We start from the raw sequence: 17,598 nt of genomic DNA, 5'->3' as shown, positions 1-17,598 counted from the left end.
GGATGGAGATCCGAGGAGGAGCCACTGTACAACCATCGCTGGAGCGGACTGAGGCGATTCGATGTGGCAGAACAGAGGCGAGCGGAGGCGAGACAGAGCCCGGTCCCGTGCCCGCGACCGAGGACAGATCCGAGATTAAATCGATTTTGAAGTGAGGCCGAATTGGAAAGTTCGGAACGAGCAGAATCGAGACGGTGAGGCCAGGCCCTAGAGCGTATCGAAGCAGCAGAGCCCGGGTCCGAAAGCGAGGAACGATGCGACGTTTGGACGTTTTCATCGACGGACCAGTCTGTACGATGGACGCTGCTTTGTACTGGGGCAGGGACATGTTCTTGAATCGGTTCTTGCAACGTCTGGCTTCCTGTCTGCGGCGTGGTGGGGGGTGGGGGTGGATTGGCTGGGGACTCACTTTCCTGACCTTCAGTTCTGAATGTTTATCGTTTGCAGCATTGGTCCTTTTGTCTTTCACCCTGCACATCGGGTGTTTGACTGTTTTCTTTCTTAGTCGGTTCTGTCGGCTTTCTTTGTTGTGTGGTTATTTGTAAGGAGACAAATCTAAATGTTGAAAACGTATACATTGATAATGAACGCACTTTGAATTTTGAACTGTAAACAAGTACATCTCCATCGATGGGTCAGCAGTGGAGAGACCGAGAAGCTTCCATTTCCCATTGGTCCACAGCTCTGTAGATGATGGATTGGGAGAGAAGAATTAATGCAATTACGAGAAAGTTTGAGAAGATTTATGTTGTCTCAAAAGTCTCCAGAACATTCATACACGTGTACCTTGGACACTATGCGGGCTGTTGCATCCCGTCAGGTGTGGAGGCACTAATACAGCAGATCGGAAAAAAGCCACAAAGTGTTGTAAATTCAGTCATTTCCAACAACGGCATCAGGCTCCCCACCATATTCAAAAAGCAATGACTGAAGAAGACGGCATCCACCATTAAGGACCCTCAAGGTGCAGAATACTTTGCATTACTGTCATCAGTAAGGAGGTACCTGGTCACAAGTCTCACCCTAAACGTTTCAGCAACACATGAGCGCATAATGCGTACAGCAATATGGCATAGAAACATAGAAACATAGAAAATAGGTACAGGGGTAGGCCATTCAGCCCTTCGAGCCTGCACTGCCATTTATTATGATCATGGCTGATCATCCAATTCAGAACCCCGCCCCAGCCTTCCCTCCATATCCCCTGATCCCCGTAGCCACAAGGGCCATATCTAACTCCCTCTTAAATATAGCCAATGAACTGGCCTCAACTGTTTCCTGTGGCAGAGAATTCCACAGATTCCCCACTCTCTGTGTGAAGAAGTTTTTCCTAATCTCGGTCCTAAAAGGCTTCCCCTTTATCCTCAAACTCTGACCCCTTGTTCTGGACTTCCCCAACATCGGGAACAATCTTCCTGCATCTAGCCTGTCCAATCCCTTTAGGATTTTATACGTTTCAATCAGATCCCCCCTCAATCTTCTAAATTCCAACGAGTACAAGCCCAGTTCATCCAGTCTTTCTTCATATGAAAGTCCTGCCATCCCAGGAATCAATCTGGTAAACCTTCTTTGTCCTCCCTCTATGGCAAGGATGTCTTTCCTCAGATTAGGGGACCAAAACTGCACACAATACTCCAGGTGTGGTCTCACCAAGGCTTTGTACAACTGCAGTAGTACCTCCCTGCTCCTGTACTCGAATCCCATCGCTATAAATGCCAGCATACCATTCGCCTTTTTCACCACCTGCTGTACCTGCATGCCCACTTTCAATGACTGGTGTATAATGACACCCAGGTCTCGTTGCACCTCCCCTTTTCGTAATCGGCCACCATTCAGATAATAACCTGTTTTCCTATTTTTGCCACCAAAGTGGATAACTTCACATTTATCCACATTAAATTGCATCTGCCATGAATTTGCCCACTCCAAGTCACTCTGCATCCTCTTAGCATCCTCTTCACAGCTAATACTGCCACCCAGATTCGTGTCATCCGCAAACTTGGAGATGCTGCATTTCATTCCCTCATCCAAGTCATTAATATATATTGTAAACAACTGGGGTCCCAGCACTGAGCCTTGCGGTACCCCACTAGTCACCGCCTGCCATTCTGAAAAGGTCCCGTTTATTTCCACTCTTTGCTTCCTGTCTGCTAACCAATTCTCCATCCACGTCAATACCTTACCCCCAACACCGTGTGCTTTAAGTTTGCACACTACTCTCCTGTGTGGGACCTTGTCAAAAGCCTTTTGAAAATCCAAATATACCACATCCACTGGTTTTCCCCTATCCACTCTACTAGTTACATCCTCAAAACATTCTATGAAATTCGTCAGACATGATTTTCCTTTCACAAATCCATGCTGACTTTGTCCGATGATTTCACCGCTTTCCAAATGTGCTGTTATCACATCTTTGATAACTGAGTCCAGCAGTTTCCCCACCACCGACGTTAGGCTAACCAGTCTATAATTCCCCGGTTTCTCTCTCCCTCCTTTTTTTAAAAAGTGGGGTTACATTAGCCACCCTCCAATCCTCAGGAACTAGTCCAGAATCTAACGGGTTTTGAAAAATTATCACTAATGCATCCACTATTTCTTGGGCTACTTCCTTAAGCACCCTGGGATGCAGACCATCTGGCCCTGGGGATTTATCTGCCTTTAATCCCTTCAATTTACCTAACACCACTTCCCTACTAACAAGTATTTCGCTCAGTTCCTCCATCTCACTGGACCCTCTGTCCCCTACTATTTCTGGAAGATTATTTATGTCCTCCTTAGTGAAGACAGAACCAAAGTAATTATTCAATTGGTCTGCCATGCCCTTGCTCCCCATAATCAATTCACTTGTTTCTGTCTGTAGGGGACCTACATTTGTCTTTACCAGTCTTTTCCTTTTTACATATCTATAAAAGCTTTTGCAGTCAGTTTTTATGTTCCCTGCCAGTTTTCTCTCATAATCTTTTTTCCCCTTCCTAATTAAGCCTTTTGTCCTCCTCTGCTGAACTCTGAATTTCTCCCAGTCCTCAGGTGAGCCACTTTCTCTGGCTAATTTGTATGCTTCTTCTTTGGAATTGATACTATCCCTAATTACTCTCGTAGGCACTCGGTTGTGCCCATGTTTTAGCCTACGCCAAGATCAATCTGACTCTTCAATGTCAAAAATCAGGAGTTACTTCAATACATTTCGTGCTGCCCTTGTCAATCACGCCTGCACAATGGGTTGGTGAGTTCAGTGTGACTGAAGAAGTGTGGACAAAGTTGGAATAAGGTAATGAAATCCGTGTGATCTACAATTACATTGGACAAATAACGCAGACTGTGCAAGCTCGCTTTAATGTTCATACGATGTGGGATTGGTTTCAGGATAAATCGTGAGCTAACTCAAAGCTAACATTGGCTTTGTGAAATATGGAGCGAGATGTCATACAATTAATATCAAATAAAATGAATGTGAAGGCAACAATAGAAGTAGGTGATAGGTCATGACTGGCATTTCAATCCAGAATGCGCGGAACAGCTTTAAAAAGTGTCTGATTGTCTACTTTACTAGACGGTGTTATGGACTGAGCTTTAAGTATTCCCCGTGGTGCCGAGAGAACACAGAAATAGAAATGGCACCTTGTTTATTAACTGACTGTAACTAACTGGAGTTACTGTGCAACCTTTGTTGCTGTTGTTATTTTTTTTTAACCGGGGAATAGATTAATATATAAAAGGGCAGCGAGATCAGAACGCAGGCGACTGGCGCTTCCTGCAAGGAGTGCGGTTCATTGTGTACAATACCCGAAAATGGCTCTACCGACAATCCGGCATGTAAGGATTGTATTTTACCCTATTCTCGCAGCTTTCGGTGTTCCGGGTAAGTCGACACATCCTCTGTCTGAAATGTAAGGGACTGTCTTCTATTAACAATCATTTCACTGGGTGTTGTTTATCGGCGAAACCAGCCCAGCGCGGAGACACGGCAGACTACTGCTGCTGAACGGTTCGTCTCCGCTCTATGCGCTGATGCAGGGTCAAGTTCACTGCGCTACACTCCCTCCAAAGTCCAGCACAAACGATGCTGCTGAAATTCAGAGAGATCAATCCTCTCCGCTGTTGACCACTGTCAGAGTAAATTTGATACCGCGGATTGTTACAGATTGAAATATATTTTGTGACCTAACTTTTGGTGAAAGAGCAGTAGAACAGTACGAATTGTGGGAACATTGTGGATTGTACCAGCTGCCGCCGTAGCTAAACTCTCTCTCTCTCTCTCTCTCTCTCGTTCTCTCCCCCTCTCTCTCTCTCTCTCGTTCTCTCCCTCTCTCTCTCTCTCTCAGACACACTCACTCTCTCTGTTTCTGTATCTCTGTCTCTGTGTCTCTCTTTCTTTCTCCCTGTCTCTCTGTCCTCTCTCTCTCCCCACTCTCCGAACCCCTTTCTCTCTCTCTCTCTCTCTCTCTCTCTCTCTCTCTCTCTGTCTTTCTCTCGCTCACCTGCTCTCTCCCTCTCCTTCCCTATACCTCTTTATATCTCTTTGTGGATTTCCGATCAAACATTTGATTATATGTCATACCCGTACCATTTGGGGATTATAGTAAATATAGCTAGCACAAGAATATGGTGTCCAGCTGGGGATTTGAATTAATTTCTCCCTATCGCACCTTTAAGATGATAATGAATGTGATCGAAAATGGCTGATATATCCAAGTGGAAGAGCTTATTTATTGATGGACGATTCTGAAACTATTCGAGTTTAAGCTAGATTGTGTACAAGCGACACTGGACGAGTCAGTGAAGTCCGATTCTGTTCACCAGGCCCTACGCTCATTCATTGACTGAACGGAGGGAACGAGTACATCGGTTTCACCCTGGGATTGATGACCGACAGCGGGCACGGCCCCACTTACTCCGGGCCAGTACCGGCTCAATAATAATGAGAGTTTCTTTGAGTGGAATCTGCCGGCTGCACATCAGCCGATCCTCCTACAGCTACTGTGTTCAGCTCTCTCACGGCTCTCATTCCCTCCGGCTGGTGCCTGAATGGGGCTTCGAGGGTAAGAGCCATTGAAATGATGATCGCACGGGTAGGGAATGTAGTGCGCAAGGGAGGTACGGGAGAAAATGGTGATCTCCCCTATTTTTCTGCGTTGTGATGGCGAATGAGCAGCAGTGCTGCCCCCTCCCGGTTACATCGCCAAGGTGAAATTGAGAGCACGTCACCAGCAACTTAACCAGGAGCAGTGCTGCCCCCTCTTGGTTACATCGCCAAGGTGACATCGAGAGCACGTCACCAGCAACTTAACCAGGAGTAATTGCGTACTTCGGCTCCGATCATCTTTAGTTCACTGAATAAAGAGTTTTTATTCTCTCTTGGAACATATTTCCCCGGTAATTTTGCCGATCACTATCGGAATAGTATTTTCACATTGGATTCCGAGAACGCTTCTCCTCGCCCTGTATGTATCTCACAATTTGGACTCTTTCCTTAGCGAACCTATTGGTAATCGTGGTGCTCCTCCGAGGGAATTGCGGCCTTTTCAAATGTATATCGCTCTACATGGCAATGGCAGATCTCCTGGTGATGATGTTCTGTGTAATCGGGTACCATATCATCATGTATCAGTTTCCAATATCCTTCCTGTCCTACACGTCCGCCTGTAAGGTCGTCCTGTATTTCACATTGACCAGCCTGCTAACCTCGGTCTGGTACACTGTCCTATTCACAGTCGATCGGTTTGTTGCGATCTGTTACCAGAAACTGAAAGCGAAATATTGCACAGTTAGGACAGCTGTTGTCGGCATTATAACCGTGGCGCTCCTGGGGCACTTACAGAGCGTTCCGCTTCTATTTGAGTATAAGCCTATGGGTATAGTTAAAGGTATTCAGTGGGGCTGTCAGCCGAGCTCGTGGTTCATGACGTCTCTTGTGGGAGTCGCATTCTCCTTTCTGGAGAGCATTTTAACGGTTATATTACCTTTTGTTCTGATAGCACTGTTTAACTGTCTGACAGTGAGGCGCATTTTATTAGCCAGTAAAGTGCGCCGCGGACTGCGCGGTCAAGGCAGTCAAACACAGAAGGATCCGGAGATGGAAGGCCGCCGGAAATCCATCATTTTACTCTTTAGTGTGTCCGGCAGTTTCATTTTGTTGTGGCTGACGGCCGCCGTGAGCTTTCAGACCACCCGAATCACAGGAACGGCGCATTACGACGGTGATTACACCGACACTGCATATGTCGCCACTGAAGCCGGCTACATGCTCATGTATCTGAGTTTCTGCACGAACGCCTGCATTTATACAGCGACTCAGACTAAGTTTAGAGAAGAAATGCTGCTGGTGTTAACATCTCCTTGGACTTTGTTTTTAATATTGTTTAAAAAACACAGGTAAAGCAAAGCACATGTTCCTAAAGGTCGAATTATCTGCTAATGCTCCGCATCGGGCATCCGTCATTGGGTCGCGATGTACATCTGAGTTTGGGGTGTTTAGGTATAATGCGTCTCGCTATTAAATCGACATGGAATAAAATAACATTCAAATTCATTTCCGTACAGGAGCGTCCTTGGTTGCCGTGACGTCGTCAACAATCCCGGTATCCGATCGCTTAGTTGATTTCATTCGCTCGTTGCGTTTGACAGCTGCGTTGACACTCAGGGCTCATTCGGCCGCAGGGTAACCCGGGTAAAGGTGGAGCCATCGCAATGACTTTCACGCTGGCACTGGAGATTCGCTGCGGTCAGCGCTGTGACAGAGCTACCTTCTTGTAGATTGCAGTGGGAAATCAATATTGCAGAGATTCTGCCCCAGCCCGACTAAGGCGACCTATGCCAATCCCCTGAGCCATAGAACAGCCCGTGTCCCTCGCTACCTTTGTTTACCAAGGGTTGTCTAGACACGTTTCCATGATTTTATTATCACCTGCATCCAGCACGTCTGCTGTACACATAACCACGCAGCACTGGGAGATAAAAGAGTGCCTTCAGATCTGTGTCTGCATGCGCCTGTAGTTTTAGCCACTGCTGACATAGGAAAAGACAAGGTTGTTGGCTATCTGTACAATATTTACCTCCTCATAATTGTATACACTTTTACAAGGACCCTTCACTTTATTTTCTATTTCAGACAATCAAACTTCTCCTTATAGTTTATCCCCTTCCCCACAGTCCAGTAAACAATCTGGTGAATTTGATCCATCATCTCTCAGTTCTTACAAAATTCTTCCCATGGCGTGGCAACCAGAATTTCACCCATTGCTCTCAGTCTGTTTAGCCAGTGCTCCGTATAGCTGTAAAATTGAGTCGGAATTCTTCCACACAAACCCTCGGTGAACAATGCAAGGATAACAAAATCCACTTTCGCTGTACTGTCTCACTGCATTCAGAAAGGTATAGCCTAGCATTGATAGGTTATAACTAGAAACGACCCTCTGAAGGTCTATATGTCCTCCCAGACTTTTATTTCACAATGTGGATTAAGTCACATTTTGTTTCACATACACTTTTACAAACAATAAAGGACCCTGCAGCAAATGTACAGCTCGCCACTTATTGCCGGCGTCCGGGAGGAGAGACACGCTGTCACACTACCATTTGCATCCTTTTACCAAGCTAATTCTGTTACTAGTTTGACAATTCATCTTGGCGTCCCTGTATCTGTATGGGTGCCTTGTTAGAAACATAATGAAAGTCCATCCAAACTCTATCTACCTTCCTGCTTCGCTAAATCGTCGAGATTATTCCTTTAAAATCACAGACATATTTGTGACACATGACGTGGCCGGCACGAGACCACACTGACTCCTTATTCGCTTCGATGAACTGCCTTCCGAGCTGTACATACAGACATTCTGTTAACAGAAATTTTCTCCCATGACGTTCCCATACCGATATAAAGAAAAATGATCCCAATATTCAAGAAATGAAGTGATAAGGGGTGCGATGTGCAAACGGTGAAGAAGGGAGTCAAAGACATTTCAGGCGGCACAGACGGTAAACGAGGTTTGGGGGATAAATTGAAGGCACGTGTTTGCATAACTAAAGACACAACTAAATCGACATAGTGGGTTTATAATTATATGCACTTATATCCAGATTACTCCAATGTCCCGTCCGAATCAGTCCCTGATGCCAGAGTTCAGCGCTCTTTCAGTCATGTCCGCATGGTCCTCCGTCTACTGCGGACGTCCATCCTTCAGCCACCTGAGGTGAAATTTCCGCGGTACCATCCGTCAGCTCTGTAGCCTGTCTGTTCCTTCCGCTTTTGAGCATTCTCTCAGTGGAGAATTGGGCAAGATACGCATCCCGTCAACAACTCATCCACAAGAATGCTCCAAGCCGTCTGATAAAGGACACGTAAGTGAAAGCGTTCCAGGAGAACGAAACCGGGCAAATAGAGCATAGCCTCCTGGGTAATAACTGGAAATAGCGATTACACTGCGAAAATTCTCTTAGACCATAAGACCATAAGACAAAGGAGCCCAAGTCGGCCATTCGGCCCATCGAGTCTGCTCCGCCATTTTATCATGAGCTGATCCATTCTCCCATTTAGTCCCACGCCCCCGCCTTCTCAGCATAACCTTACAAGCCCTGGCTACTCAGGTACCTATCAATCTCTGCCTTAAATACACCCAATGACTTGGCCTCCACTGCTGCCTGTGGCAACAAATTCCATAGATTCACCACCTTCTGACTAAAAAAAAATTTTCGCATTTCTGTTCTGAATGGGCGCCCTTCAATCCTGAAGTCATGCCCTCTCGTACTAGACTCCCCCTTCATGGGAAACAACTTTGCCACATCCACTCTGTCCATGACTTTCAACATTCGAAATGTTTCTATGAGGTCTCCCCTCATTCTTCTAAACTCCAAGGAATATAGTCCAAGAGCGGACAAACGTTCCTCATATGTTAATCCTCTCATTCCCGGAATCATTCTAGTGAATGTTCTCTGTACCCTCTCCAACATCAGCACATCCTTTCTTAAATAAGGAGACCAAAACTGCCCACAGTACTCCAAGTGAGGTCTCACCAGCGCCTTATAGAGCTTCAACATCACATCCCTGCTCCTATACTCTATTCCTCTAGAAATGAATGCCAACATTGAATTCGCCTTCTTCACTACCGACTCAACCTGGAGGTTAACCTTAAGGGTATCCTGTACGAGCACTCGCAAGTCCCGTTGCATCTCAGAACTCTGAATTCTTTCCCCATTTAAATAATAGTCTGCCCGTTTATTTCTTCTGCCAAAGTGCATAACCATACACTTTCCAACATTGTACTTCATTTGCCACTTCTCTGCCCATTCTTCCAATGTATCCAAGTCTCTCTGCAGACTCTCCGTTTCCTCAGCACTACTGGCCCCTCCACCTATCTTCATATCATCAGCACACTTAGCCACAAAGCTATCTGTTTCATAATTCAAATCGTTGATGTACAATGTAAAAAGAAGCAGCTCCAACACGGACCCCTGTGGAGAACCACTGGTAACCAGCAGCCAACCAGAATTGGATCCCTTTATTCTCACTCTCTGTTTCCTGCCAATCAGTCAATGCTCTATCCACGCATGTAACTTTCCCGTAATTCCATGGGCTCTTACCTTGATAAGTAGCCTCATGTGTGGCACCTTGTCAAAGGCCTTCCGAAAATCCAAATATACAACATCCACTGCATCTAGCCTACTGGTAATTTCCTCAAAAAATTGTAATAGGTTAGTCAGGTATGATTTTCCTTTAAAGAATCCATTCTGCCTATCTTGTCATATGCCTCCAGGTACTCTGTAACCTCATCCTTGACAATCGACACCAACAACTTCCCAGCCACCGACGTCAAGCTAACAGGTCTATAATTTCCTTTTTGCTTTTTGCCCCCTTCTTAAATAGCGGAGTGACATTTGCAATCTTCCAGTCCTCCGGAACCATGCCAAAATCTATCGACTTTGAAAGATCATTGCTAATGCCTCTGCAGTCTCCACAGCTACTTCCTTCAGAACACGAGGATGCATTCCACCTGGTCCGGGAGATTTATCTACCTTTAGACTATTCAGTTTCCTGAGTACTTTCTCCGTCGTAATTGTGACTGCGCACACTTCTCTTCCCTGCCATCCTTGAGTGTCCGGTATGCTGCTGATGTTTTCCTCAGTGAAGACTGATGCAATAATCTCGTTCAGTTCCTCCACCATCTCCTTATCTCTGCATCTCCCATTACAATTTCTCCAGCATCATTTCTATCTGTCCTATATCTACTTTCACCTGTCTTTTCCTGTTTATATACTTGAAAAAGCTTTTAGTATTCTCTTTGATATTATTTGCTAGCTTCCATGCATAGTTAATCTTTTCCCTCTTAATGACATTCTTAGTTTCCTTTTGTAAGGTTTTAAAAACTTCCCCATCCTCTCTCTTCCCACTATTTTTTGCTTCCTTGTATCCTTTGCTCTAACTTTGGCTTTGCCTTCTCTTGTCAACCACGGTTGCATCCTTTTTCCGTTCGAAAATTTCTTCTGTTTTGGAATATACCTGTCTTGCACCTTCCTCACTTCTCACATAAACTCCAGCCACTGCTGCTCTGCCGTCTTTCCCGCCAGTGTCCCTTCCCATTCAACTTTGGCCAGTTCCTCTCTCATGCCACTGTAATTTCCTTTACTCCACTGAAATACCGACACATCAGATTTCGGCTTCTCTTTTTCTAATTTCACAGTGAACTCAATCATGTTATGATCACTGCCTCCTAAGGGTTCCTTCACCTCAATCTCTCTAATCACCTCCGGTTCATTACACAATACCCAATCCAGTACAGCCGATTCCCTAGTCGGCTCAAAAACAAGCTGTTCTAAAAAGCCATCTCGCAGACATTCTACAAATTCTCCCTCTTGAGATCCAGTGCCGACCTGATTTTCCCAATCCACTCGCATGTTAAAATCCCGCACAATTATCATAACACTGCCCTTCTGACAAGACTTTTCTATTTCCAGTTGTAATTTGTATTCTGCATCACTGCAGCTGTTTGGCGGCCTATAAATAACTGCCATTAGTGTCCTTTTATCCCTGCGATTTCTGAGCTCAACCAATAAAGATTCTGCACCTTCCGATCCTATATCACCTCTTTCTAATGATTTAATATCATTTCTTACCAATAAAGCCACGCCTCCTCCTCTGTCTACCTTCCTATCCTTCCGATACACCGTGTATCCTTGGACGTTCAGCTCCCAGAGACATGCATCCTTTGGCCAGGTCTTAGTGATGGCCACAATATCATACCTGCCAATCTGTAGCTGTACGACAAGATCATCCACCTTATTCCTTATGCTGCGTGCATTTAAGTACAACACCTTGAGACCAGTATTTGATACTTTTCACTTTGATTTCACTGCAACTCATCCCAATGGCTACAAATTTGCTCCATCACCTGCCTGTCTTTCCTGACAACTTTACTGTTCACTATCTTAGATTTATTTCTGTTTTCCCCTTCCTCCGCTCTATCATTCCGGTTCCCACCCCCCTGCCAAATTAGTTTAAACCCTCTCTAACAGCTCTATTAAACTTTCCCTCCAGGATATTGGTCCCCTTCGGGTTCAGGTGTAACCTGTTCATTTTGAACAGGTCATACTTCCCCCAGAAGAGATCCCAATTATCCAAGAATCTGAAGCCCTGCCCCCTACACCAGTCTCTCAGCCACGAATTCATCTGTCTGATCCTACTATTCTTGCCCTCGCTAGCACGTGGCACAGGTAGCAATCCCGAGATTACTACCCTGGAGGTCCTGCTTCTCAGCTTCCTTCCTAACTCCTGGAAACCTCTCTTCAGGACCTCCTCCTTTATCCTATCTATGTCATTGGTACCAACATGTACCAAGACAACTGGCTGCTCACCCTCCCCCTTCAGAATATTCAGGTCTCAATCCGAGACATCCCGTACCCTGGCACCTGGGAGGCAACGCACCATGCGGGTATCTCCATCAGGCTCACAGAATCTCCTGTCCGTTCCCCTGACTATGGAATCCCCTACGACTACCGCATTTCTCTTCTCCCTCCTTCTCTCCTGCACAACAGCGCCAAGCTCAGTGCCAGAGACCCCGGTCACCATGGGCGTCCCCTGTCAGGTCATCCCCCTCAACAGCATCCAGAACAAGATATTTGTTGCTGATATTTGTTCCTTGGAATATAAATGATTGAGGGGAGGTTTGATGGAGGCGTTTTAAAATTGTGAGGGTTATAGATGGGGTAAATGCAAGCTGCCTTTTTCCACTGAGATTGGATGAGACTACAACCAGAGGCCATGGATTAAGTGTGAAAGGTGAAATTTTAAGGGGAACATGACGGGAAACTTCTTCACACAGATGAACATCCGCGTGTGGAATGAACAGCCCGCACAAGTGGTGAATGCAAGCTCAATTTCATCATTTAAGAGGTTTGTGTAGGTACCTGGATGGTAGAGATATGGGAGTAGAAAGTTTAAATAGTTCAGCACAAACTTGATAGGCCGAAGGGTCTCTTTCTGTGTTGTACTTTTCTATGACTGTGACAAGAACCTAAAATGATACTAATATTCACTCTAATTCCTTTTAACAGCTGTGCAGACCAACCATACATCTCAGTCAGAGTCATTTACATGGTGTTAAAACTGTGGCACTTTAAATTAACAGTACATAAAAGAAAATCCCAGCAGTACGTCAACAAATGCTATTTGTGTGAGAGTGTTTCAGTTACTGTGGGGCCAGGCACCCATGCAGCTCAGTGGGAACAGGGAATAATACCAATGGAGAGAGTCAAACTGAGCCAGGTCACAGATTGGAGATGGCAGAAATGCCCCATTCTTGTAGAGACAGGAAGAGCATCAGAGAATTTGATGGTCATTCCAGATACCAGCACTGTGCCCAGATAGAAGATGATTTCTCTCTCCAAGTTGGGTTGAACTTCACTGTAACAGTTTGATGTCAGATCACACCTTGACAACTCAAGTGATCTCATCTGAAATGTTGTCCTGCACCCACTGATGGATTTTGTAAATCTATTTACAGGTTAAAAATGACAAGGAATTTGTCTACAGGAATCTTGAACACAACACGCCAGTTTTGCTGTCTCTGTCCAGATATTTAAGAAGTGGAGCAAGGGATTCACTTGATCATCCTTCCTGCTCAGACTGTGGGGAGAGATTCACTCAATCATCTGACCGAATGGCACGCCCGTCATTTTACACAGGGGTGAACCCATTCATCTGCTCAGACTGTGGTAATGGATTCACTTGGTCACCTCAACTGAAGGTACATCAGCAAGTACACACTGGGCAAGGCCATTCGCCTGTTCTGTGGGTGAGAAGGGATTCAGTCGGTCTTCCCACCTGTGGATGCACCAGTCAGTTCACACTGGGCAGAGGCTGGTCATCTGCTGAATTTGTGGGGAAGGATTCACTCGGTCATCTGACCTAATGGCTCACCAGCGAATTCACACCGGGGAGAGGCCGTTCACCTGCTCGACCTGTGGGAAAGGAGTCACTTGGTCATCTGAACTGAAGGTACACCAGAGAGTTCACACAGGGGAGAGGCCGTTCACCTGCTCAGTCTGTGGGAAGGGATTCACTCAGGCATCAAACCTGCAAGAGCACCAGAGAATTCACACTGGGGAACGGCTGTTCACCTGCCCGGACTGCGGGAAGGGATTCACTTGCTCATTCCAACTGAAGGTACATCAGCGAGTTCACACTGGAGAAAGGCCGTTCACCTGCTCAGACTGTGGGAAGGGATTCATTTCGTCATCTAAACTGAAGGTACATCAGCGAGTTCACACAGGGGAGTGGCCGTTCACCTGCTTGGACTGTGGGAAGAGATACACTCAGTCATCTGACCTAATGGGACACCAGCGAGTTCACACTGGGGAGTGGCCATTCACCTGCTCAGACTGTGGGAAGGGATTCATTCGGTCATGGCAACTGAAGGTACATCAGCGAGTTCACACTAGGGAGAGGCCGTTCACCTGCTCAGACTGCGGGAAGGGATTCACGCGGTCATCTAAACTGAAGATACATCAGAGAGTTCACACTGGAGAGAGGCCATTCACCTGCTCAGACTGTGGGAAGGGATTTACTTCCTCATCTCAACTGAAGGTACATCAGCACGTTCACACTGGGGAGAGGCCATTCACTTGCTCAGTCTGTGGGAAGACATTCACTTTGTCACCTCACCTACTAAGACACCAGTTAGTTCATACCGGGGCGTGGCCATTCACCTGCTCAGTCTGTGGGAAATGATTCACTGAATTATCCTTCCTACAGAGACACCAGTCAGTTCACACTGGGAAGTGGCAGTTCACCTGCTCAGTCTGTGGGAAGGGATTTGCTTCGTCATTTCAACTGGTGGCTCATCAGAGAGTTCACACAGGGGAGAGGCCTTTCACTTGCTCAGTCTGTGGGAAGGGATTCACAGGGTCATGTCAACTACAGAGACACCAGCGAGTTCACACTGGATAGAGGCCGATCTCCTGCTCAGACTTTGGGAGGAGATTCTCAGCCAAATCAACCAAATTTGTATCATTGAGTTCACAGTGGAGAGAGGCCATTCACCTGCTCAGACTGTGGGAAGCGATTCACTTAGTCATCTAACCTTATATAACCCCCACTTCGGCTAGCTGCTTAATATAGGGGATGATAGTCCCTCAGTCTGGCCAAACTTAAGAAATCTCATTTGGGTGGATACTGCATGATGTGTTCCCTGTTACAAATCAGTACCCCAAAATAACAAACAGTAAACAATATGTGATTAAGTGATTGAGCTTTATAATTCTTACTTTGACTATATGGTTAGTGATGTAAACAAAAAAAAAGGGCCCACTCTCTCCATTCATGTCTTCTCATCTCTCCCCGACAAAAGACCATGAAAATCTCTCTTCCAGACTCACAAGAAAGAACACTTCTGTCATGGTATAGCCTGCACTCCAAAACCCTGTTGTCTCTAGTCATGACCTAAACATTGCTGCTACAGAGAAACCATTACCTCAGCAGTGAAACGTTACAGAGAGGCCATTACATTAGCAGTGAAACCTTACAGCTTGTGACACACTACCGGGTTTACAATGGGTAGAAAGTTTCAATAAGCTGCATGCTGGATATTTGTACATCACAGTTGCTGATTGCAATTTTGAGAGTGACTGTCGGTGCTGAACTCTGCAATTATTGCTGCTGCTCACCACACCCAGTTCTGCACCCTGGGCACTGGGCATGGGAGGAGTTTCTTCTGCTGCACATTCACCTTTAATGGGACTGGAGTTTAATATTCTGGATAAGAGACCAATAAATCAGTTCTATTTTAAACTCTGTCTATGGTACTTAGTGAATTTATAACACAACTAGTGTACAGTAGAGAGTCAACTCAGGCCGTCTGGACCCTGCCAGTGATTCAGTTGCACAACAGTCCTTTTCAATCCTCCCCTGTTGTTCATCTCTCGCTCTCCCTGTGGGATAGGTTCCAGTCACCACTCTGTGGGTGAAGAGGATTCCATTGAACTTTCTGCAGACTGAAGAAGTCGAGGAGAAGGGAATCAGCAGCAGGGCATGGCAACGAATGACAGAATAGCAACATTTGGAAGCTGATTGAGAGAGAAAATCTTTCAGTTGTCTGACTGATGACACAAACAATACCCATGGTGAAGATGTGTTGGGAATGGTTTTATTTATTGAGGGAGTTGTTCCTGCTTGTTTATCCTGTAACATTATGTCCGAATGGTTATTATGGATTATCCTATCTGAAATAATGTATTGATTATCAAATAATTTGTAAGATTTTGACTATAAAACTGGATCAGGCTTGAATTTATGGCGCCTTTATGAAGTGATGGAGGGTATTCATGAGTTTGAATTTTAAAGCAAGATTTTGGTGAATGATATTTGCTACTTGATTGTAGCTTTGTAAGTAATCAGATTGTGTTAAACTGCTGCAGGATCCTGAAATGTGTTGGATTGTTCCTGCTTTCTCTTGGTATTTTCTGCACTTACTCCCTTGTTTGTTTGTATTTCATGTATTTTTGATATTTTTTTCCTTTTGTTAACCATCCTGTCCTGTACAGGTGTCCCCTGCTTTTCGAACGTTCGCGTTACGAAACCTCACTGTTACGAAAGACTTACATTAGTTCCCTGTTTTCGCTAACAGAAGGTGTTTTCACTCTTACAAAAAAAGTCAGTGCGCACCCCGAGTAGCTGCTCTCCCCCCGGATTTGGAATGGCATTCTCATTGGCACTGCTTAATCATGTTGCATTGAGCAGCCATTAGCAAGGTGAGTTTTAAGGTGTCAGAAAAGCTTGAAAGAGCTCGTAAGGGTGTTACACTTAGTGTAAAACTAGACATAATTAAGCGTTTTGATTGTGGTGAACGAAGTAAGGACAACATGAGTTTGGCTTGTGGAAGCTGATGAAGATGATGTTGAAGAGGTTTTGGCATCCCATGACCAAGAACTGATAGATGAAGGGTTGATGCAATTGGAAGAGGAAAGGATAACAATCGAAACCAAATTCATTAGCGAAATGAACATGAAGCAACTGCGTGAGATTTTCACTGCAATGATAAAGTACGACTTTAATTTTGAAAGGGTACGTCGGTTTGGGGATATTTGCAGGATGGTTTGAGTGCTTACAAAGAACTGTATGATCTAAAAAATGCGCGAGGCTCAGCAGTCAAGCAAACCTTCCACACCAGCCGATGAATCTCAACCTTCGATATCGAGGTGGGCAGACATAGGAGAAGATGAGCTGCCTGCCTGATGGAAACAGACGACACCCCAGTGTCCCACCACCCCAACCCCCAGACCGCGGACAGATAGTGATTCGCGGAGAATGCAGCGGTAGCTGGGGGGGGGGGGGGGGGAGGCACACAGCACATTTTTAAGAAAAAAGCCAAAATAAACATGATAATTAATTAGGTGCCGCCGACACATAATTGTCGGCCCAGATCACGGAGGGTCATACTCATTCCACTGGTTAATGTTTTCTTCCATAGTAATGATTCATTTTTCTGAGTTAGTATCTCATTTAAGTTTTCTGGCCTGTCTTTCTTATCACGACTGCTTATCAGATACTTACATGCTTCTTGAAAGAACAAGCTGGTAGTGGGGTTGTGTGGCTCTGTTGCTAAAATATTAAATAAAATCATTAGAAAGAGGTGGCATAGGGTTGGAAGATATAGAATCTGTGGGTAGGATTAAGGAACAGCAAATGTAAAAAAAATCTGTGGTGGTAATTGTATAGAGACCTCCAAACAGTAGTAAGTATGTGGGCCTCAAATTACCATGGGAGATAGAAAATGGGTGCCAAAAGGGCAATGTTACAATAGTCATGGGGAATTGTCATGCAGGTGCTTCGGAAAATTAGGATGGTGTTGGTCTCAAGAGGAGGAATTCCTACAAGGTGTTTTTTTAGAGCAGCTCGTGGCTGAGAACACTTGGGGATCAGCTATTCTGGACTGGGTGTTGTAATGAACCAGAATTAATTTGGTCACTTCAGTTCAAAGATCCTTTGGGGCAAGTGATCTTAATATGATCAAACTCACCCTAACATTAGAGAAGGAGAAGCTAAAGTCAGATGTGAAATAAAGAGAATTAGAGAGGTATGAAAGAAAAATTGGTCAAAATTGTTTTGCAAAG

General features: G+C 45.2%; 1 protein-coding gene across 1 annotated transcript in view; it reads left to right on the top strand.

Annotated features, from left to right (window-relative positions):
* The window catches only part of LOC140206765 (uncharacterized), a 61,484-nt gene extending 47,047 nt beyond the window's left edge, over positions 1-14,437 (top strand). Inside the window, exons 5-6 of the mRNA XM_072274970.1 lie at positions 13,412-14,170; positions 14,252-14,437. Coding sequence (XP_072131071.1) covers positions 13,412-14,170; positions 14,252-14,437 — 945 coding nt within the window. The remainder of the gene's footprint in view (positions 1-13,411; positions 14,171-14,251) is intronic.
* Positions 14,438-17,598: the final 3,161 nt, after the last annotated feature.

The sequence above is a fragment of the Mobula birostris genome, chromosome 13 (assembly GCF_030028105.1).
Source record: "Mobula birostris isolate sMobBir1 chromosome 13, sMobBir1.hap1, whole genome shotgun sequence".
NCBI lineage: Eukaryota > Metazoa > Chordata > Chondrichthyes > Myliobatiformes > Myliobatidae > Mobula > Mobula birostris.
Note: the sequence above shows the minus strand (reverse complement) of the source record. Positions and strands in the feature narration are given on the sequence as shown.